Consider the following 25302-nt stretch of genomic DNA (forward strand, 5'->3'; position numbering starts at 1 on the left):
CATTCATCTAATGTGGGTCATATGTTCATCAGATCAGTTAGTATCGAACACGGTAATATTACACACTAAAACTCACCCCAGTCTCCTCGGGCCGTTGGGCGATCAGCGTGGGGTAGACAGTTTTCCATTATGGGATGTCGAAATACCCAGTCCATTTCCAGGTTGTATAATAGTATATACGTCCAAATCATGTTGTTTATCGAGTTATTGGCAACGGATCGCTATGTATTGTGTCGAGCCCGAGTCCCGGGACCTATAGCGAGTGCCCGGAAGTAATATGGATGATCACCACTTCATCCACATGACTTCCTGTTTGGCGCTTCTGCCGATCGGCCACCAGATGGCGCTCTTGAACCGCTAGAGCAGGGGTCAGCAACCTTTTTGACATGGAGTGCCTGTTTGAAATATAGTTGTAACTAGTGTGCCTCAACAATATTCCATGCATCGTAATTTTTTTCTTCTCATAATCAGGTCTTTTTAATGATAATTTTTACATTATTACATCATTATTGTTATTGTTATTATTAACAATATTATTATGATGGTTGTATCAACCCTAAATCTGAGTTGGGGGGGGGATGCAATGCAGACAAACAGCTGCATACATTGTGACCATTTCACTCACATTTGCCCATGAATTTTTGGACACATCACACACCATCGGTGTGTGTACTGTACGTGTGCTGTCATAGCTCTACCTACAGGCCTAATGGAGAACACCAGGAGAACACCAGGATGTGAATGGAGGGTGAATGTGAGGTATATCGTGTAAATAAGTTTTGATTGATCGAAAGACTACACTGTAAAAAAATAAATAATAATAAGTTACCAGAACTTAAAAATATTGAGTTCAGTTACTGTGCATTAAGGTTCAGTTTTCAATCCATAATAAGTTAACAGAAAAATAAGTACACAACCACATTATTTCAACCTAATAAAACTATGTTTATTGTCATTGTTTTATGAACACAAGTTGACTTGGTAATACTCACATTTTGAGTTAAAAAAATGGCTTTTAACATGTGCAATGTTCAATGAAATAGAAAAAGAAAAATAAATAATCAAATTTGTTGATTAATCCCACTGGTCACAATGGTGACCGTAATAATGTTTTTGTTATAAGGCTCTGCAAATGTTACTGAATGATGTAGCAATGTATTTCCAGCTAAATTGAAATAATAAACAAATAAAGCGTCTCAATTAAATATGTGGTAGTAAAAAGAACCTGTGGGAGGATTTCAACAAGATAAATGCGACAACAGTGCAAAATATTTCACTCTAGTAGTTCAAAGCAAAAAAAAAAAAAAAATTATATTTTTTTTATGCTGCCCCCTGTGCCTATGAAAATGCCCCCGCGTGCCTATGCAGGCACGCGTGCCTAGGGTTGCCTACCCCTGCGCTAGAGGATTGAGAGGAGCTCAGAACTGTGTGTGAAGGCTGCAGAGGGGAAATATGATTCCGATCACAGATTTTTGAAATATTGATATTAAAGACGAGTTAGGGCGTCCTCTGCAACTTTAGCATGGCTGTTTTCTGCACTTAAAGTGTTAATTAGCATATTTTTATCATCAGAAGCATGAATAGTCTCTCCACTACAATAAAAAATAAAGATAAATAAATAAACATCTAGACATGATTTTTGAACGTTAACAGTAGGCTAACCGGGTAGCCGCTAAAACGCGAATCAGTCGACAGTATCACTTTCCGTAGCTAGCCTAGCACGCTAGTTAACTTTCTCGGCTCATCTGCAGTCAGCCGCCAGAGGCGAAAATGTGTGACAAACAAAAAGGAGATGACGGCAGCTCATCTGCAAAAAAAGTTAGGACCTACAGCAATCGCGAAAATTACATCACCATGGGCTTCACTGAGGGACCAGACAAACGACCTGAGTGTGTGATTTGTGGAGAAAAGTTGGCAAACTCGAGCCTGAAGCCCAGCAAGCTGAAGAGACATCAGGCGTCTAAGCACCCAGAAACCGTTGGGAAGGATCCAGACTTTTTTCGGAGGAAAGAACAGTCTCTCAAGGCGAACAAGCCCGTTGATGTTAGAGTAGCGTGGAGCAGGGGTGGCAGTGATTTACAGAAGGCTACCGAAGCCTCCTTTGAGTGTTCACTTTTAATTGCAAAAGCAAAGAAACCGCACAATATTGGCAAGCAGCTCATCAAACCAGCCTGCATCAAAATGGTTTAGAAACTGTGCGGCCCACAGGTGGCGGATAAACTAAAATCAGTACCACTCTCGAACAATGTAGTGAAAGACCGAATTGATAAGATGTCAAGTGATTGCGAGCAGCAGCTGTCAGAAAAGCTTAGAAAGGGTCCATTTGCCATATAACTTGATGAAACTACAACTGTCGCAGACGAGGCTGTGCTCATCGTTTATGTGCAGTATATCGAAAATGAGGATCTGAAGCAGGACATTCTCACTGCAGTGGATTCTTACTTCATTCAACATAAATGCAAACCGTTCACCATTAGGGCCTGATTTGAGAGGATGAATACAGGATTTGAATATTGGCCAACATTTTGAAATACATATGGTGCAAGATGAGATTTGTTGATTGAAGGCACAAGTCAAAGAAGCATAGTGGGTCTAATTATGATGCATATGCCTGTGTATAAGCAGTTTGTTATTAAAATGAAAAAAAAAAGTATTAAAATGACAAATATTATTTTATGGTATTTTATTAGGAGGGGGGTCCAGGAATTTCATCAGAGATGTTTGGGGGTCCCTGGGGGAAAAAAGGTTGGGAACCCCTGTTCTGGAGGTTTGTTCAGATTAACTTTTTAATACAGTCGGTTACTCACTCAAGTCATAACAATTTGTGTAAAAATACTCAACATATGTTAACTGTATCTCAATTACAAGCAATATAGACAGCATATATGGTTCATATTTTCCATTTACCTCTGCTAGATCACATTTATCAATACAAGTGCTATTCATTTGTCATAAAATATGATGTCTGTAATTTTTTTTTAATTAAGAATCCATTATAATCGAGACATGAATGAAATAAATCATGTTTATCTTGAAAGATATATATGAAACACAGTGGAGGCAGACAGTGAACAGTGAACCTTTTTGTTAAATGTTTACCATGTTTACTTGTTTTCACCTATAATTTAGTCACTTTCTGGTCTAGTAAACCTGAACACCATGTATGTAATATTATAAATGTTTTTTTTAAATGTTCGACAGAAAATGAGCCAAGGCCAATGAGTCTCAGGTTAACAATTAATTTCAATAATCTTTCTTTTAGTAAACATTGAAAATGGGTCCCACGTTATTAATAATAATAATATCTTATATTTATATAGAGCCTTTCAGGAGACCCAAGGCACTTAACAGGAGGGGGCAGCTAGGGGAAGGGGATCAGGGGAACAACGTAACAACAAAGTAAAAAATAAAAGAGGGAAATGAGGTAATTTATATTATTTGGTGAAGAGGTGAGTTTTGAGTTGGGATTTGAAAGAGTGCAGGGATGCACAGTAGCACTACGGATGTTTGGAGGGAGGGAGTTAAGTTGCTGGAATACAAAGAACAGCACAGATTCTGAAGGTGACTGGCACGTGAGCAATCGTTAGATCACTCCTATTGTAACCACTTTTCTGTGTGCAAATGTTTTATCTGACCATTTTGTAACGTTCTTTTTATCTGTAATGTCTATGTGTGTATGTTGAAACTTTGTGTTGCTGCTATTCTTGGCCAGGTCTCCTGTGTAAAAGAGATCATGGATCTCAATTGGGACAAACCTGGTTAAATAAAGGCTAAATAAAAGAAAATAAAAAGAGATCCTTAAGAACTTCTACTCATGCACAATAGAGAGCATCCTGACTGGTAACATCACCTCCTGGTTTGGGAATAACACCGCACAAGACCGTAGCAGACTACGGTGAGTGGCCCGTTCAGCCGAACGCACAATTTAATTCAATTCAATTAAAAAAACTTTATTAGTCCCGCAAGGGGCAATTTAGAGCATGATATGGCAAACAGCTGAATTTCTACACATTCAAGACAAAACAAGACAAAGCAGGGACAAGAGACATACATGACACTTCAAAGCACAACAGACATGACACTGCCAGAACGGGATCCCTACACTGTTGATCTGTCAAGTCCAATAAAAAAATAGATTCGGTCAGTACAAAAAAAGTGCACTTTCGTCAAACATTTTTTAAATCAAGGGGTCAAAGGGTGCATGTTAGTAAACTGACCTTTCCTTGTACTGTGGCCATTCACCAGTCGAATGGCCTCTGGTACAAACCCAAACTTTCTTCTGTTTGTTTTACAGGCAGGCTGTCTAAAGCGCTTTCCTAGGCCTGCCACGATAACACATTTTGCTGGGCGATTAATTGCCCCCGAAAATATCGCGATAAGCGATATTATTGCGACCGGTTAGAGAATTTTTTTTGGAGAAATTTATTTCCCAAAACTTTTATTTTGAAGCCCACCGCTCCGTCTTTTCCGGTGTTTTAGACTTTTATTTTGAAGCCCACCGACCGGACCGGAAGTATTGTTGTGATTATCAGGTACTTTTTTAGTCCCTGCTCTGTCGTGGTTCCAAGCGAGTAGAAGTGAGATGCATGCATCTTATTGGTAGAAGTGGTACCAGAAAAGTCACGTGAAACACTGCAGACCACTGATTGGTCAGAATAGAGATGCGTCACTCATTGTAGAGTCTGAGGGAGTCTGAACGAAAACAGAACGCCGCCATCTTTAATGTCTCGCATAGGATTTCATAATCATTATGTTTGCAGCAGGCACAAGTGCAATAAACAAAGGATACAGTCACTGTGTATTCTGCCTCATTTATTGATTAAACAAAACCGACATCAACACAATTTGGCACCGAGCGGAGAGTTTAGTCTCGCAAAAAGATTGCTGACTTGTTAAGGCTTGTTGTTAGGTTAGGTGCTAATGTTGTGCTAGCGTTTTAGCATGGCTATCGTACATAGCGTGATCAATATAACTCGCTATTGATTGTTTGTATGAGTAACGTTAATGCTAGTAGAATAGACACAATGAGGGGTAACGTTAGCCCCACGGAGCTCCTGTGCTGTGCTCTGTAGTAAAGCCAGCGGCCCGCCTCCCAACACGGACAGTGACTGAGTGACAAGGGGCACTGGTTCCGCCTCAAACAAACACGCAAATAGCAATTAATCGCGCCCGTCAAAATCATTGCATTCATTTTAATTATCGCGGCAATTAATCAATTTATTGCTTATCGCGGCAGGCCTACGCTTTCCCGAGGGCAGCAGGTCAAAACACACATGAAGGACATGTGTGGGGTCATCAATTATTTTATGTGCTTTCTTGAGCACCTGGGCATTGTAAAACTGCATTAGGGATCTTTGTGTTCTGCCGAGAATTTTTTAGCTAAGGTTGACCACGCCTTGCAGTTTGTTCTTGTCTCTTTTTTTTTTTGATCCACTTTTTCTCCCCATTTTCTATTTATCTCCCATCCCAATTTCGTGTATCCAATTCTCCCCTCCCCTGTCTTGAACGTTGCTAGACTATGCCTCCCACAGGTCGGTTGTAGCGAGAACAGAAGCCTTGCATCACGTGTCCCCTCCGGTACACGAGGAGGCAGCCTGTCGCATCTTTTGGCCGCAGCAGCTCGAACTCTCAGTGGCGAGGAGTAACGCGTGGGAGGCTCACGCTGCCCCCGTCACTTCCTGCTTCCGTCGCACGGGCGTAACCAAACCGACCTGTAGGAGTCGCTGTCCACAACGTCAAATCCCCACCCACCGGCTTTCCCACCCTCTAACACTTGCCAATTGTGTTAGTATGAACGACCGGCCAAGCCGGTAGCAACGCCAAGAGCTGGGCTCGAACCCAGCGTCTCCTGCGTTAGAGGAGAGTGCCTTGCCCACTGCGCCAATCAGCCACCCCTTGTTCTTGTCTCTTTAACAGAGGGATGTGAACCATCATACAAATAAAAAGGTTCAAATACTCTCAATAAAGGAGGAATAAAACATTGTCAGAATTCTCTGTTCGACTCCAAAGGAGTTTAGTTTACGAAGACAGTACAGACGACAACATCTGTGTTGTCTCTAAATTTGAGTTTGTCATCAAACACAGTTCCTAAGTATTTGTAGTTCTGGACAATTTCCACCTCAGCTCCGTGGATGGTTGTTGGGTCTATGTGTTTTGGTGAGATAATAATTTCTTTGGTTTTGGATACATTTAAATCCAGAAAACAGCCATCACGTGGGCTTCCCACCCCAAGACATTTACAACAAGCGTTGCAGGGGTAAGGCTAAGAGAATAATCAAAGACTCTAGTCACCCAAACAACTGCCTCTTTGAACTGCTGAGGTCAGGCAAGCGATACCGGAGTCTCATGGCCAGTACAGAGAGACTCAGAAGGAGCTTCTATTCCCAAGCCATCAGGATGCTCAACGACAATAACACTATGTAACAAACCATCAAATATACTCACAGCACACACATCCACCCGTACACACTCACTTTAAATAAACAACTCACTGTAGCACCCACTTTAGACACTTTATATTTATTGGCAACTCATACCTCATTGCACATAGCCAAGCCTTGCACCTTACCACCACAAGCTACCTCATCCCATTTATATTGTATTGTAACTCTACTCTGCATTGTATATTGATATATATTGTATATATGTATATTGAACATGTTTTGTTTACACTTTTGCGTATACAGTCATTAATATATTCCAAATAAAATAAGTCCCTCGATACTCCGTGCTGCTGCTGACTTGAAATAAAATAGACCGCGTATGTGGGCAGTCGGTCCGACACTAAACAGCAGTCTGTTATAATCACATTTTTATGAGCTAACGAATTCCGTTATATTGGACATTTGTATTAATTATATCAAGCGAAGAACTGAGAAAGCAGAGAGACGGCAACATTATCGTGGTTTGCGTGACGACTCTCTCCACCTCGCAACGACTTATTTGCAAAGAGTATGGCGCTGCAGAGCAGCTGATTCAGCTGTTATTGGCTCTTTTCTGGGAACCGCACAGCAGCGCCCCCCACCCAACATTGGCTGAAAATGGCTGAATTGGAGTACTGCTGGAATACTGCATTGAGCTGCTGCTGCTCCGGCTCTGCAGCTTCACAAAAGTTCGCACACCCAGCACTAAGCTCTCGCTGACAACGTCGTTGTCATTATTAGAAGCAACGAGGAAAATCAAATAATCAAATTGTGCTTAGACTCAGGGAATTATTTTCACCGGACATTAAGACCGGAGAGATTAAATATGTCGGACTTCAACAGATTTTGCCGGTCAAATACCGGTAATTACCGGCTAACGGAAACGCTGGTCCAGCCAATGAGGACATTAACGTGTGTTGTCGAGTCTAACAAATACATTTGATTTGACCTCCTCTATGTGATTATGTGCTGACTGACCTCCTCTATGTGATTATCTGTGGTGCTGACCTCTGACCTCCTCTATGTGATTATGTACTGACCTCCTCATCTATGTAAATGTCCCCAGCGAAGTGCGGTCTGAAGTCCTGGATCTCGGTGCCGACGTCCTCCTTCACCACGGCCACCAGAGGGAGCCCAAGCTCCTCGAGCTGGGGCTTCAGAGAGGACAGCTCAGAGGCCTCCTGGAGGGGGGGGGAGGAGAGGGGGGGAGAGGAGAGGGGGGAGAGAGGAGAGGGGGGGGAGAGAGAGAGGAGGGGGGAGAGAGGAGAGAGAGAGAAGGAGAGAGAGCGAGGAGAGGGAAAGAGAGAGAAGGAGAAGGAGAGAGAGGGAGAAGAGAAGGAGAGATAGAGACAGAGACAGAGGGAGAGAAGGAGAGAGAGAAGGAGAGGGAGAGAGAGGGAAAAAGAGAGGAGAAAGAGAGAGAGGGAGAGAGAAGGAGAGAGGGGGTGGATGAGGAGAATGTTATCATTAGTGTAGGTTTCCCTGAACTCATTGACCTGTCGTGTGACATCACTACGTGGTCTAGTTGAAGTCATGAAACAATTTTTTTTATCCACTTTTTCTCCTCCATTTTCTATTTTTCTCCCATCCCAATTTAGCCGTGCCAATTCTCCCCTCCCCTGTCTTGATCGTTGCTCGCATGTGCCCCCTACTGGCCGGTCGTAGGGAGAATAGAAGCCCATCACATGTCCCCTCCGATACATGTGGAGGCAGCCAGTCACATCTTTTCACCTGCCAGCGCAGACTATCATTGGCGAGGAGTAACGTGTAGGAGGCTCACACTGCCCCCGCCATTTTCCTGTCTTTGTTGTGCAGGCGCCCTGACCGAGCTGTAGGAGTCGCTGTTTACAACGACCAGATTACCACCCATCGACTCCCCTCCCGCTAACTCTGCCAATTGAGTCAGTATGACGGCCGGCCCAAGCCGGAGGCAACGCTGACAGCCGGATTCAATACCGGTGTCTCTTGCGTTGGTGACGAGCGCAATGTCCGCTGCGCCACCCAGCCGCCCCTAAATCATGAAACTATTGACAATAGAATAGAAATCCTTTAATGATCCCGAGGGAAAATTCGGCACTACAGATCGCTCACATTGAACAACAATAAACATTTAGGCAGTCAATAAGACTAAAATAGTAATAAGAATATAATAATATAAAAAATAAGAATAAAATAGAATAAAGGATAAAATACGGTCCGATATATACATTCTGGTATGTATATACATTCTAAAATCTTAAATATACAACTATCCAGCCAAAAATATACAGTAAAATGTACAGTAAAATGTACAGTAATAAGTGTGAAAATGAAAAGTGTCCAGGAGGATTGTGAGAAGAGTCAAGTCACCTCTCTGCACAGAAATCATCCAGGTCGGCGTACGACCATGACCACGGCCCCGCTCTGCCCCCACAGGGTCCTGGCCTTGATGGTCACGTCATCTGTGGAACACACACAAGGAACCATTGAAGACCATGACCACGGCCCCGCTCGCTGGCTATGGCGCTGAATGAGCGAAACGCACCTATTGGAGGCTGAAAATGTTAGGTTGGCGGACAAAATATATCATAACATTAGCTACTCTTCTTTTGGAACTAAATCCCGTGGGGTAGCTATAGTCGTGAAACGGAAATTGAATATTAAATTGTTGGACGTATGGTCTGATACTGACGGCCGAGTAACTATTGCTAAGATAGTAGCTCCCCCCTCTACTGATGCCAGTGTCTCCTTTTTGTTCAATCAAAAGTTAGGGGCGCACTGAAATTATGGCAAGGGTTATTAGCCCCCTAACTTTTGATTGCAAAGTCTGACATTGACCCCCTTTTCAGGAGTTGACCTAGAGCCCACCAAGGTCATGCATATCAAGTTTGGTCAATGTCAGACCTTGCAATACACTGTAAGGCACTGTAAGGCTACTGTCCTGCCTCACTTCCAGTGATGAAGCTAAGCTATGCTAACGGAGCATCTATTCCCAAAGCTAAAATGCACGCACAGAGACAAAAAAGGTATGCATCTTCTTGTCTAACTCCAGGGAAGATGTTAAATAAGCGAATTTCCCAAAATAGTGGAGTTATCCTTTAAGGCCTAACAAAATTAATAGTTGGTTTCAGGTTGGTTGTCAGTTTGGCCATGGGTAGGTAGGGAATTTATTTTATTTTATTTTTTATTTTATTCTTTCCCACGGCGACTGTGGATAGGGAATTTCTTTATTTAATTAAAATGTTCACAACAACATGGATGCATGTACTCTGCCAGCATGTTTAATATCCATAATACTAAATGTTTGACTAAGATTTCTATGAAACTTTATTAAAAAAAAAAAAAAAAAAAAAAATATATATATATAATTTTTTCTAAAAACTCATAAAATATATTGGGTCGCACCTAAATCGGCAGGGTCGGTCGGCAACCTGAAACCAACTATTAATTTTGTTAGGCCTAAGGGTCTATAACTACCACATTCAGTGGGGTGTTTGTCTTTTTTAAGGAGGACAGTTATGAGTGCCATATTGAAGTCCCTGTGGACATTCCCCTCATTGATTGAGTATAAAATCATATCAAGTAATAGTGGTCCAATTACATCCCAACATGAGAGGTACAGTTCTGGTGGGATACCATCCCAACCAGGAGCCTTACCACTTTGCATTTCTGATATAGCCTCCCTAAGTTCCTCTAGTGTAATAGGTGTATCTAACTGTTTAGCGTCTTCCTCTGAGAGTTTAGGTAGGTTAATTTTATTAAGAAATGTATCCATTTTATTATGACCGAAAACCACATCTGATTTGTACAAGTTGGAATAATACTTTCTAAAGGTTTCGTTGATTTTTTTGGGGTCTGTGACAAACCCTTGTTGGTCCTTAATAGTAGGGATATCTGCAAATTGTGCATTTGATCATATCTTCATCGCTAGTAGGTGGCTTGGTTTAGAGCCATGAAAGTAATAATGTTGTCTTGTACTGCGTATTTGAAATTCAGATTGTTGTCTTAAAATGGAGTTAATCTCTTTTTTTAACACATTAATTTGAGATTCCAATTGACCCAAGTAGTTGCATTGTAATGAAGAGAATAACGATGAGTGAAGCATTTCCAGCGTTACCAATTTGGAATCCCGATTCTTACGGAGGTTGGAGGCAAAGAGTGTAGTGTTATCCTTGATAACCTTTACCGATATCCATAACATTCTGGGGTCCTGTACCGAAACCGCATTAGTCTTCAGGAATATATCTAGTTCATATTTGAGTTGTGGAATGTAATCAGTGTTTTTCAGTAGCATCGAGTTAAATCGCCATCTTGGGGCTCGGGATGTCAGTCTACCAAATGAGCCCTTCAGGAGTAAATAGCTGTGATCTGATAGTGCATTGGGTTCCGATTCCACGTCAAATCTATCAAATAGTCTAGGGCAGGGGTGTCAAACTCATTTCCACAGAGGGCCACATCAGCATTATGGTTGCCCTCAAAGGGCCAAAGACCGTATAAATGTTAATGTAATGTAAAATAAATGTAGCTACACATTTACATATTGTTAAACATGGTGTTTCTGTATTTATTACTTATTCAAGTTATACATATTGCATATTCATTTGCATAAATGTAAAAATATATGTTAGCTTATGTTATTTTAACAAATAATTTTAGTTTATCAGAACCCCATATTACTCCACCAATCAATGATCAAACCATTCAAGTAAATAACAAAGAAGAATATCATCAAATACAAGCTATGACATTAAGTTTGTTCAAAACCTTTTTGTCACAGTCAAGAGGGGCAGAACTAACAACTGTGAGCTGCAAAGAACACGTGGGACAGATGTAGCAGATGTTACAAAAACAAATGGCTGCACACAACCTTGCAGAGGCCATACATCCAACTAATGGAAGATAGTTTAATTAACTTTAATTAACAGATTGCAGAATGGGTACAGTACAGTACAGCTCAATACACACAATTGTTAAGGGGATGCAGACCAGAGAAAGACTTTCGACTTGTTTACATCAGGGTCCCCCATTTTCAATTCGTAATGAAATTGCTATTATGTGTCTGCATGAACACACAACTGTAACTGTACTCAAAAATAACAAAATAAGCGTTGTCTCAGTTCACAACTATATTGGTAAAGTTTTGGGTGGGACTTGTTTGCGTCCCTACAGCTTCTTATTCAATTGAGCGAGATGCTCGGTTATGTCACACAGCCAGTTTGCATCTGACAGTTCAGACAATATTTCTTCAACCCTTTGTTACCTATTCCGCCTGGATTTTTTTTGTATTTTGGGCTGTAAAATTGTCAAAGAATGTCTGAGGAGTAAGTGCTTTTGGCTTTTTTCCTTTGTTACCTCAGATGTTCAACATACATGTATGTGTAAGAATGTGTAATAACTAAGGCTGTCAAAGTTAAAGCTTTATTAACGCATTAACCCACAATTATTTTAACACTGCTATTTTTTAACCCAATATTAATGAAAAAAAAAAAAAAAAAAAAAAAAAAAAAAAAATTTTTTTTTTTTTTTACCTGAGCTCTTGGGGGGCCACATCAAATGACGTGGCGGGCCGGATTTGGCCCGCGGGCCGTGAGTTTGACACCTATGGTCTAGGGGATGCAAAAACATAATCTATTCTGGAAAATTATTTGTGTCTTGATGAAAAAAAGAGTACTCTCTAGCTGTTGGGTTGAGTAATCGCCATAGATCATTTACACCTGTATTCTTGGCCCATTCCTTTAGTGCATTAGATGCATGTTTCTGATCATTGGAAGTGGTAGTATTAGATTTATCAATCAAGGGATCCCAAATGGCATTAAAATCTGCACCAATTATAAATGAGTACTCGGGGATGTCCAACATTGCACTAGTGCAGTGCTTCTCAAACTTTTTCTGTCAGGCCCCCCTTTGGCGGACCAAAATATTTTGGGCCCCCCCCCCTTGCCCCAACAAAATAGTCATGAAATGGGCCATGTTTAAATTTATTGAAATAACACCAATATCGTGACCTTTCAAATTGTGCAACCACTTTACAACTGTGCAATTGTGCAACAACATAACAATACAGTCTAATACACTCAAAGACTGTGCTTTTAAAAAAATATAGACATCTTGTAACATCAACTGTCTTGACGCTAGCGCCTCTGTGAATTTACAGTGCGTCCATTGCGCGTTTGGCGAGACCCCCTTGATGAGTGCCTGTAGCCCCCTCCTTTTCCCTGCCATGGCCTGCGCACCGTCAGAGCAAAAGCCCACACAGTTCTCCCATTTCAGTCCATGTTCTGTCAGGTAACTGTCAATCATTTTGAAGAGCTCATCAGCTGTTGCTCTGTTTTTGACATATTTGCAAAACAGCAGATCTTCACTCAGTGACTGGGAATTTACAAAGCGAACATAGGAAATAAGCAAACAGTCTTTATTGCTGTCAGTCTTTGACAAGGCAACACGCATGTCATCCTCAAGGCTCAACTTGGCCCTATATTTAGTTTTCAGAGCTGTCATGGATGAAAAGCCAGCTTCACACAGATACTGTATGTGGTGCTGAATGATATCAACACACCTTAACTGCTGCATCATGAGATACTTGGTACTCAGCACCACACTCTGAAACTAGCTCTCCAGGTGGTATCAGATGAGATTTCAAAGAGTTCTTCCAAGAGTTTGGATGGAGATGTGTCAGGAAGCTTCGTCTCAATGTTGTCTGTAAAGGTTTTTTTTATCCAGAATAACTTGGTGATCCTTTTCTGTGTTTTATTAAATAATGATTTTCAGATTTTGAGAAATGGTATTTTCATGGAGAACAGTGCAGCTGCAACAGATAGCACTTTAGTGATCATTTTCTGTAATAAAAAAAAAAAAAAAAAAATTAAATCTCAAGGCCCCCCACTTTGAGAAACACTGCGGTGTTGCGTAGAAGTTGGCGTCGTAAAAATTAGGGGCATAAGCCGCTACCAACGCGATTTTTCTGTTACTGTATTCTATCTTAGCAATAGTTACTCGGCCGTCAGTATCAGACCATACGTCCAACAATTTAATATTCAATTTCCGTTTCACGACTATAGCTACCCCGCGGGATTTAGTTCCAAAAGAAGAGTAGCTAATGTTATGATATATTTTGTCCGCCAACCTAACATTTTCAGCCTCCAATAGGTGCGTTTCGCTTAAGAGAGCCACATCAACCGGTTTGCTTTTCATCAATGTAAGCACACTTTTGCGTTTATGTGGTTTGTTTAGTCCCCTGGTATTCCAAATTAATATATTCAGACTAGCCATAATCTAGTGGAATATATATATATCCAATTATTGAGGTCCTGAGAACAGAGCTTGAGCATAATAACAAACATGAAAAACACCCATACATATAATCCCCTATCCCTCTGAAACCCCATAGGATTTCGTCCCTCCCCCCATTACACGACCAGTATGCCCATACCGAGCGCTTCATCCTTAACTTTCCTATGTATACCATAGGATCTAACATTCTAAATTCTACCATAAGTAGAATGTCAACTGTGGCTTGGCCACTCTCCCGTTAAATAAAAAAGGAAAAAAGAAAATAAGATAAAAATAAAAAGATGCTTCAAATATCATACTATAATCACTTACATTTTATACTAACTTCTGTAAGTTAAAACAACCAAGAATATTAGGGAGGTATTGAACTGAATTGAACCTCAAAGAATAAAGAACATTTACTTAGATCTTGAAAGAGCTTTGTTATGCTTAATCACCTAGATTATAAAGTGGAAAAGTAGTGGAATTATTTCCAATTAATAAAAAGAAGTTTTAAATACGTATATGCAGTTCTTCCCCTAGCCAGGGGTGGGCGATGATCCGTTGAGATGTATTTGTTCCTCCGGAGGTTTAGGCTGTATGTATGGCCACAGATTGTTGTTAAGATCCAGAATGTTCCATGTTTCATAGAACTTTTTTAATGTTCCAGATTATTCCAATATGTCGTTTTTAAAGTACCAGAATGTTCCAATATGTACCAGAATGTTCCAATATGTTCCGGAATGCTATTTTTAGACTGTTCCAACGTAGGTCTATCTGTCCCAAAGTGAACCACCAAGTGATACAATATGGTGTCCATGCTTAACAAAGATTAAAAAGCTGTATATAAACTATTCTGCACGTTGTGCTGCCATGTATTTAACGGCTTCATCAGGCGAGTTGAGGAAAACTCTGTGTCCATGTTTATCGATGATGCGAAGCCTTGCAGGGTACATCAATGTGGGATTGTATTTTCCCATAAAAAGTTGAGACATCACCGTCTAGTACTTGGCCCGCAAGGCCACCACCTCCCGACAGAAATCTTCAAAGAAGTATATTGGTACATCCTTGTATTTCAGGCTGCCTTTCACCCTGCACGTCTCACGAATTATCAATTATTTTATTCTGACCTGACGTAGGACAGCCATAATCACTCTAGGCTTGGCGTTGTTGTCGGTCCCCAATCTGTAGCACTGCTCCACTTCAGGAACCATAGGAAGGATAGCTGTTCCCAGGATTTTATGTAATTCTGTTGCAAACGCTTCGGGATGTGTGCAGCTCACAGACTCGTCCAGCCCAACTATGCGGATATTCAGTTTACGAGATTGATATTCCAGTTCTAATATTTTATCCTTTTGTTCCTCGTTATTTCGCTTAAGCTCAGCAGTTAGCTTATCATTGATATCCGTTATGTATATGGCCATCGCTTCGAGTCCCTGCTTGTTTTCTTCGTTGTTTTTCTTTATCTCAACCTTAAGCTTATCGTCGATATCAGTTATGTCTCCGTAGATCAATTCAAATTTACGTTGGTGATCTTCCAAACAAGTTTCCAGTGCTCTGGTGCGTACAATAATGTGCATCCGCAGCTACCTTTAGCGCTTCGATATTGGATTCAATAGATTCTTTGATAGCATCTACTTTTTCGGTTATTGTCTTCTCCATTCTTTTCATTTCCCGGACGATATATTCTGTATCTGCTGAGTTGGTTGTAGCGGTTGAGGAGGCAATCTCGTCAATTTCCTTCGCTTGCTCACGCACAAAACCCGAAAGCGGGTCCTCTGAGTTTGGTTTTGCCGTTCTCTTTTTGTTCTCGACGTCATCTCGATTCTTTCAGTCAATATAGTTAGTTGATAATCTCAGTTGATATATGTGTCAAGGTTTAAACGCATTGGTGGTGTATAAATATGTTTTTAAAGCGAAAATTAAAAAAACGGGTGAGCAGCTGTGTCACATGCGACTACTCCATGGTGGGGCAATTCCGGAAGTTCTGCATACAGTTAACCCTGAATGAACACTGACTGTTCTCTCATCAGTTTGTGTGATGCTGTGTGTGGCGGCCATTATAACAACCCTGTGGATAAGAAGCTTCCAGAATGTCAGGATGTTGTGCGACAGACAGTTAGCTTCTCTCTCACCGCCCAGCAGGGGGCGCAGGTCAGCTTCTCTCTCACCTCCCAGCGTGGAGCGCAGGTCAGCGCCCTCCAGGTGTTCCAGCGACGCCCGGGCCACTTTAGGCAGACACAGGTCAGTGTTGGCCAGCAGGATGCCGGCTAGTGCTGCGCCCACCGCGCACACACCCAGAGACCACATCCCCATCGCAAACAGCTCCACCTCCTGGCTGGAGGACAACACTGCAACACAAAAAAAAAGTGAAATGTGAGTGTCGAGAGTTATTGCTCTTTGTTAAAAGATATATATCCTAACAAAAAATGTGCCTATAGCCTAAATATAGGCCTAGATAAATATAAATTACGTTTTACTCTGCTAGTTCATTGTTCAAAGTCACTGGAAAAACATGAATAGAGTGAGACAGACACAGCTTCACTCTAGGACAGCGGTTCTCAACAGGGGTGCCACGGCACCCTAGGGTGCCTCAGAGAGCTGCCAGGGGTGCCTTGAGATTTAAACTGTTTTCCATGAAAATACCATATTTGGATAAGTTTGACCATTTCTCAAAATCTGAAAATCATTATTTAATAAAACACAGAAAATGATCACCAAGTTACTCTGGATAAAAAAGACTTTACAGACAACATTGAGACAAAGCTTCCTGACACATCTCCATCCAAACTCTTGGAAGAACTCATTGAAATCTCATCTGATACCACCTGGAGAGCATGTTTCAGAGTGAGGTGCTGAGTACCAAGTATCTCATGATGCAGCAGTTAAGGTGTTGATACCATTCAGCACCACATATGTGTGAAGCTGGCTTTTCATCCATGACAGCTCTGAAAACAAAATATAGGGCCAAGTTGAGCCTTGAGGATGACATGCGTGTTGCCTTGTCAAAGATCTCCCCACGTATTGACCGTATTATTAGCCAGCAGCAGCAGACCTCGCATTGAGATAGAAATGTCCACTGAGTGAACGAGTCCTTTTTTCTGTATTTATTGATATTTTTTGAGAAATGGTAACTTGGTGATCCTTTTCTGTGAAATGGTCACACTTATCCAAATATGCTATTTTTATGGAGAACAGTGCAGCTGCAACAGATAGCACTTTAGTGATCCTTTTCTGTATTTAAAAAAAAAATACATGATTTTCAGTTTGAGAAATGGTCACACTTATCCAAATATGCTATTTTTATGGAAAAGAGTACAGCTGCAACAGATAGCACTTTAGTGATAATTTTCTGTAATTTTATTTAAAGAAATATGCCATTTGATTTACTACTACAAGCAGTGTAACGTCAACCGTACTAAGCCATTTAGACCTGAAACACCTGTTAATAATGCATTATATAGCCTGCATATACACACAAATGTGTTTCCCGGTTTTTTAAATAAACATTATTTTGAAAGCAAGCACCTTTGTCATTGTAGCAAAAAAGATAGGACCGGAAAAGTCTTTATCGTACCTGTATATAATGCACCTGTATATACTGCACCTGTATATACTGCACCTGTATATACTGCACCTGTATACTGCACCTGTATATACTGCACCTGTATATACTGCACCTGTATATACTGCACCTGTATATACTGCACCTGTATATACTGCACCTGTATACTGCACCTGTATACTGCACCTGTATATACTGCACCTGTATATACTGCACCTGTATACTGCACCTGTATACTGCACCTGTATATACTGCACCTGTATACTGCACCTGTATATACTGCACCTGTAAACTGCACCTGTATATACTGCACCTGTAAACTGCACCTGTATACTGCACCCGTGTACTGCACCTGTGTATACTGCACCTGCATATACTGCACCCGTGTACTGCACCTGTGTATACTGCACCTGCATATACTGCACCTGTGTACTGCAACTGTATACTGCACCTGTATACTACACCTTTGTACTGCAACTGTATACTGCACCTGGGTATACTGTATACTTACTTACTCATAGTATATATTTAGATTATAGTGTCTATTGTAACTATATTTATTGTAATGCAAATATAACTGATGGGGCATACAGTGTTGTCACAATACTGGAATTTCGAACTTCGATACGATACCTTGAAAAGTATCAATATTCGATACCATTTTCGATACCACAGGGGAAAAGGTTCAATCTTAAAACGTAAGAAATTAATTAAATTAAAATAAATTTTAATAAATGTAGCTTTTGTTGCTGGTTGATTCTCCTCAGCTTCTCTCTGGTACTATAAGAGAAGATAAATATAACACTTTTAAAACCCTTTGTTTATCTTTAGATCACACATTTAAAAATAACTGTTCATCTCACTTCAATAATTTTTATTGCAGAACATGGTATTTTCTCAAGCAGACAGATGTAAACACTGTAATCTGTGTTGCATGTACCTGACAAACTGAACTGTTTGTATTACAGTAATATTCCGACTTAACTGAATGCACATGTGGACTACTGTACTATTACAGGTATTGAAATGAACAATGCAACTTCCTTACAAAAAAAATAAAAAAAATTATGAATAATTAAATATCGATATTTCGGGAAATGAGTATTGAAACAGTTTTAAATATTCAGAATCGATGTATCGATTTTTTCGATATTTTTGACAACACTCATCTGCACCTTGACTTACACTGCCTATTTGCTCATATGTGCATATTCAGAGTTAATTATATTGTTATTATTGTTTACACTGCCTATTTTTTGAATTTATACTTCTACTGTACTATAATTTTATGACCTGTATCACGTCTTCTACTATTACCTGTACCATCCTGCTATGATGCCTGGATTTCCCCAAGGGGATCAATAAAGGAATATCTTATCTTAACACTTTAAGTGCCGAAAACGTGTTTAGGCGTCCTTCCCCGCCATGCTCAAGTTGCGAGGACGCCGTAACTCGTCTTTCATATCAATATTTCAAAAATCTGTGATCGGAATCATATTTTCCATCCGCAGCCTTCACACACAGTTCTGAGCTCCTCTCAATCCTCTAGCGGTTCAAGAGCGCCATCTGGTGGCCGATCGGCAGAAGCGCCAAACAGGAAGTTATGTGGATGAAGTGCTGATCACCCATATTACTTCCGGGCACTCGCTATAGGTCCCGGGACTCGATCTCGACACAATACATAGCGATCCGTTGCCAATAACTCGATAAACAACATGATTTGGACATATATACTATTATACTATTTGCCATCCCATAATGGAAAACTGTCTACCCCACGCTGATCGGCCAACGGCCCGCGGAGACTGGGGTGAGTTTTAGCGTGTAATATTTCCGTGTTCGATACTAACTGATCTGATGAACATATGACCCACATTAGATGAATGGTATAACGCTGCCCACGGAATTATAAACGCCCCCTCGCCCATCCGGTCAACATCAGATGACGTGTAGTAACTTCCAGAAGTCCGTCCAGTTAGAATTTTTTATATCGCGCTGATTGCTATCAAACTGTATTTCATCATCAATATAATGCATTTGGGGCTATAAATCACGTTCTGGAGAAAGCGGCAGAAAGAGATGAAAACATACTTATACTTTAGACCATATTTTAGTATGAATATGTGAATGAAAAAGTTTAACGTTGCTACACCATGAACAATACATATAGGACCTTGAATGGGCCCTAATAATGGCAATCTGGCAATAGAATTTAAAAAGTTATAGCCCTGCAAAGAAGGGGAACTTCTCCATGTTAAATAGAGCTGGCAACGGATGGTATATCATGAATTTAGCCTTAGGCAATCAAAGTGTTAACATGTCTTCATTAGACTGTAGCAAAACAAATCACTACCGTTGCAGACGGTTTCAAAACAACATTCTAAAAGCATCCAAGTTGACATCCGGTTGCAGAGTTCGCTGATGGAATAGTTGACAGGAAATACTTGGGTCCACACTGTTCCCTAGCAACCTATATATTTATAAAAAATCTTCTGCATATAAAACATCTCTTAATTCTACAATAGGTATCAGAATCTATCCAAAATAAAACTATAAATAATGTGAAAGTGATATTTTGCAAAGTGAATACATTTTGTGAATAGCTAGTAGGGGTGGGAATCACCAGAGGCCTCACGATACGATATTATCACGATAGTCACGATACGATAGTATTGCGATTCAAAATATATTGCGATATTGTGATATTAATATTGCAATATATATTGCGATTTATTACCTTTTTTCAACTGCAAAGTAAAACTTTGTCAACATGTTTTATCTAATAAAATAAAGTTTTCAGTCTGTTCATCTCATTTCAATCATTTTTATTGCAGCACATGGGATTTTCTAAAGCAGACAGATGTCAACACTGTAATCTGTGTTGCATGTACCTGACAAACTGAACTGTTTGTATTACAGTCATATTCCAACTTAACTGAATGCACACGCGTGTGTGTGTACTACTGTACTATTACAGGTATTAAAATGAACAATATTTATAAAAGAATCAAGCACTTTAAGCACTTCAAGGACCTTGTGCGAACCCTGGATTTAGTCCTCACTCTACGAGTCAATATTTATCTCTGTGGTGTCGGCTATTTGAGCGTACTACGAGTCCTCACTCTACTCCATTTCTATTCAGGTCACCAGAAATATGCAGACCTTCTGCGGAATGTTGAGATTGTTTCAACAAACACTTGTTTCACACTTCATTGCTCAGGCATTGAAGAAGAGATTAGACAAGAGAGACACAAACCATGGAGATCCGCCTCTAGCCTCTACGAGCAGAGAGACAGCAGCTTGTTATCAGCACAGACCAGCCCTGTCTGGATCTCTGTATTCCAGACGCCACTTCCTCAAAGATTAAATATCTCACATACTTGCTGACATTTTACACGGCTTGATGACGGAAAACAACAGACGCGTGACAAGACAGTGTAGGAGGGTAGCTGGTCTACCACGGTGGTGGTAAGACCTCCATGTTGGCTGCTGCTGTGTCTGTATACTATAGTATGCTTCTCTAAGAGAAATAAAAGATCCGTCGCAACTCTGTCCTTCAACCAAGGTGCATTAATTGGAAAAAAGGGGAGAAAGATTCAGCAACTCTGGCCGATGGAGAAAGAACAACCCATATAAAATGTCTTCCACAGGGAGAATTGCCCCCCCCCCCCCCCCCAGTTGACAACAGACCAATCAGAAAACAGGTTAGGAAGGAATGTAACCTGTTTTCTGATTGGTCTGTTGTCAATTGGGGGGGGGGGGGGGGGGTTCCCTGTAGTATGATTTTGATTTGATTAGACATTTTTAAAAATACAAGATTCAGAAAAAAACGTCAAGGATGCTACACAAAAAAAGTCAAGACTTATTTCCATTGTGGTCCTTGGTCTCAGACAGACAAGCAATACAAAACATGACCATAAATAACAATTTGACAAACTAAATAGACATGAACATTTTAAATGCAGTACAAATGTAGCCACAGGCAACAATGTATCAGACACCATTTTCATGCATTTTAAAATCTAGTTTTTGATTGTCGAGCAGCCATGATTTTACTTTTTTTCTTAAAATTGTGCCGACTACTGATGCATTTTAGCTGTGAAGGTAGCAAATTCCAATTTGTGGCTCCCCAAAATTTTATAGAACATTTGCCCATATTAGTTTTGAACCTTGGAATACACAGGTCAGCAATGCTGGTGTTATGGGTATGCATGTCCCTGTTCCACTGAAAATAATTTGTAACATAAGAGGGGAACCTATTATTATAAATGTTGTGAACTATGTTGAGCTGAAGTTGAACGGCTCCCTTCCAGAGGGAGCCAGCCCAGCAACTGGAAGTGTTGTTTTCCCACATGTGCTCTGGAGGCAAGTCCTAGAGTTAATCGGATGAGATTGTTCTGGGAAACCTGTAACTTATCTTTTAAAACTTTGGTCAGACCTCCGTACCAAGAACAGATAGCATAGTCAAAGCAACAAGAAACAAGATAATTTGCCAGAATGCGAAGACTTTCAGGGTCTAGTAAATGTACTTTCCTGGTCAGAAATTTAGTTCTGCCATTCACCTTGCTCATAGTTTTGAGAGCCATGGATTCCCCGCTCATGCTGCTGTCTAGGTGGCAACCTAGATAGCTAATACACTTTTTTGCTGCAAAAAGCTGTCCCTCGAGATTTATGCTGGGCGAGACCAGCTTCCGCAGCCTGGGTTGGGAACCAAAGATGATGTATTCTGTTTTGGCCATATGCAGAGATAATTTATTGTCAATGAGCCAATGTTTTATGGTAGATGAATTCCTTACTGAGAGTGGCCTGTAGCTTGTCCACATCCTTATCGGAGGAAAGGATAGCAGATTCATCAGCGTAGAGAAACAGGTTCACATTACAGGCAGCTTGCATATCGTTTATGTAAATTAAAAACAATAACGGGCCCAGAACACTCCCTTGAGGGACTCCGCAAGTCACTGGTAGGGCAGATGAATGATGGCCATGGATGTCTGTCAATTGGTCTCTATCGGAGAGATAAGAGAACCATTTTAGGCTAACAGGGCTCATACCAAGGGCTGACAGTTTGTTAAAAAGAAGGCTATGGTTGACAGTGTCAAAAGCCTTTTGAAGGTCAATTAAAATCATACCACATAGTTTGCCAGCATCCATTTCAGCTCTGATAAAATCAGTTAAAAAAAGTAAACAAGAATCGGTGGAATGTGATTTCCTAAAACCTGTATGCTTCTCTACTCATCACTTTGGCAACAGAAGACAGATATTTATTTGTACTGTAACTTCTATTGTGCCCTTTACTGCCCTGAGATATCTTTCTGGTAAAAAGTAAACATAGTCTAGCCGTACATAGTACGTAGTCTAGCTATGGCTAAATTACAACTAGGTCTATTGGTTGTCTCCCATTGACCCGAACATGCAGGGTCCCACTGACCACAGACAACAGTTCATAGAACTTTCTTGCCTGAGGTGCTAAGCTGCTAGGCTAAGATACCATTTCTTAGGTGAGTAGTGCTAGGCTAAGCTACCAGTTTCTTAGGTGAGTAGTGCTAGGCTAAGCTACCAGTTGTTTAGGTGGGTAGTGCTAGGCTAAGCTACCATTTCTTAAGTGAGTAGCAATAGGCTAAGCTACCAGTTTATTAGGTGAGTAGTGCTAGGCTAAGCTACCAGTTTCTTAGGAGAGTACTAGGCTAAGCTACCAGTTTCTTAAGTGAGTAGTGCTAGGCTAAGCTACCAGTTTCTTAGGTGAGTACTAGGCTAAGCTACCAGTTTCTTAGGTGAGTAGTGCTAGCCTAAGCTACCAGTTTCTTAGGTGAGTAGTACTAGGCTAAGCTACCATTTCTTAGGAGAGTAGTACTAGGCTAAGCTACCAGTTTCTTAGGTGAGTAGTACTAGGCTAAGCTACCATTTCTTAGGTGAGTAGCACTAGGCTAAGTTGCCAGCTTGCTGAGATGGCTGAGCGGAGTACTTGAAATAACAGCTGACTATGGTGGCGTGATGAGTAGAGGCGGTGAGAGTGTTCTTGCCTGCAGTGGGCTTGTTTGGGTCGGGAGGACTGGCTGTGGCTGTGCTTTGGTGAAATAGAGCGGTCTGGGTTCTCAGAGAGGGGCGCCTGGCTGTAGCAGGAGAGGGCCGGCTGTTCAGAGTGGCGCCCCCCAGAGGGAGAGCAGAGCAGTGCAGGGAGAGTCTCCGAGCCAGCAGCAGCAGCAGAGTCATGGTCTACCCTGAGCTAGTAGTGACCCACAGAGACCCACTGGGAAGAGAAGAGAGAGATAATCTTTTAGGGCTGTACCGAATAGTTCGAAGCTTAAGTTTCATAACGTTGACATTCGAATTCTAAATCAACATTCGAATTTGTATATATTTTTTTATTCGAAATGTTGTTGTGTCTATTCATTCTGTTTAAACCAGGGGTCTCAAACTCGCAGCCCGCGGGCCAATTGCGGCCCGCTGGATGATATTTTGCGGCCCTCTACTTGACATCAAAGTTTAGTGTTAGTGCGGCCCGCGCGCAACTGTTTGCCGAGTCGTTGTGCGAGTTGGATGTTTGATTTATTTTATCACTTGTAGGTTACCATAGCGCAGGCTCATGACAGCAACGTTACGTTAGTGACTTGGTTGAAACGTGATTCCAGAGTGATACCAAGTGGAAGGAAAATATATCCAGTGCGTATGGCAGGCACTCGAAATTCTCCACAGTCTCCTCTGCAAGCAGTGCTCTGCCTGTCTGTGTGTGTCTGGCTACTCTGGTCCAATCACATTCAGCGTCCCGTCAGCGTTTTTTCCCTCCCACCCACAGTCTGCGAATCAGAGCAGAGTAGGGCGGGTTTTCACAGAATGAGTGTCGTCTCTTTCAGCGGGTCCGAGTCAGAGCGAGTTGACAGTGCATCTACAGGTAGTCTAATCTTCTGCAGGTACTGTAGCTAGTAACCTCGTTCCCAGTTTTACAGTATCTCCGTGAGATAAATGTAGCTAGTAGCCTAGTTTCGCCAGCAGGCAGTTAGTAGAAAAATATGGCATGCTCATGCTCATCATGCTGAATGGACTGAAAAATATGCGTGCATCCTCCCAGCACCAAACCAATGTGCCTAATTATGCCAAGAAACGGTAGCTCTTGTGAAGAGTGGCATATTTGAAACGCCACTACGAAACAAAACAGTTATTTTGATGCAGCCTTTCCTCAAAATTCAGTGCTAAGAACCACAAAAATAAATGGAATGAAATCATCATATCAAGCTGCAAGCAGAATTATTGTTAAAGCTATGTCACAACGAGAAAAAGCAACCAAGTCCTCACTCAGTGACATGGGTGTTGGCTAAACACAAGAAGCCATTCTCTGATGCATACATAATAAAATAATGTATGACTGAAGTGAAGGAGACCATGTTTTAGAGCAATATGAAATCCGCGTTCACGGAATCGCGGAATTAACCAATAAAAATGGAATCAACTGCACAACGTGAAATATTGCAGAATTTGGCCTAATCTGGACTGAAATTTTGTTTTTGGGTGGAACGTTTGGTGCACACGCGACCGGGGAGGCGGGGACGCTACAGCGTGTTACACACAACACAGCCGCGGTGCTCAAGCGTCTGGCTGCTTCAGTGTTAACATCGTCAAGAAGCTAAACAATTCCACAATAAGCCCTCAATTCAGAGCAGAACAGTATCCTAATGACTTTTATGCCTCCGGTGATAAGGTGTTTTGCTAATTCTGTCAACGTTCCGTGGACTGGACCCGCAAAAACACTTGCGACACTATTGTGATTAAATAGCTATAACCTTAGGTCATGATAGCTTCTAGCTAAATCTAGTGCACCCATCCATTTGTTTAATGCAAACGATTGTCATTATACACTGCCCTTTATAAACTAAATACACTTAAATAGCTATGTAACGTTATAGGACTATAGATGGAAATGATAGCTTCTAGAAGTTCTAGCTAAATCTGGTGCACCCATCCATTTGTTTAATGCAAACGATTGTCATACACTGCCCTTTATAATCTAAATAAACTTAAATACCGTAATTCCTCTAATAGTAACCCCGGCTTGTATTTGTTTCAACTGTAGCG

The 25302-nt window shown here is 41.1% G+C and overlaps 1 protein-coding gene across 2 annotated transcripts in view; it reads right to left on the bottom strand.

The window, feature by feature from the left end:
- The window catches only part of LOC311234349 (peroxiredoxin-like 2A), a 67072-nt gene that overhangs the window by 16185 nt on the left and 25585 nt on the right, over positions 1-25302 (bottom strand). Inside the window, exons 1-4 of one of the 2 annotated variants that reach the window (XM_084321500.1) lie at positions 23256-23463; positions 15842-16021; positions 8772-8863; positions 7463-7603 (exon numbers count right to left, since the gene is read on the bottom strand). In XM_084321500.1, the coding sequence (XP_084177626.1) occupies positions 7463-7603; positions 8772-8863; positions 15842-16021; positions 23256-23445 (603 nt within the window). In that variant the 5' untranslated portion in view covers positions 23446-23463. Of the gene's footprint in view, positions 1-7462; positions 7604-8771; positions 8864-15841; positions 16022-23255; positions 23464-25302 lie in introns of those variants that run through there. The other variant, XM_084321501.1, reaches the window with a different exon arrangement.

Source organism: Notolepis coatsorum (assembly GCF_963971535.1).
Source record: "Notolepis coatsorum genome assembly, chromosome: 9".
Taxonomy (NCBI): domain Eukaryota; kingdom Metazoa; phylum Chordata; class Actinopteri; order Aulopiformes; family Paralepididae; genus Notolepis; species Notolepis coatsorum.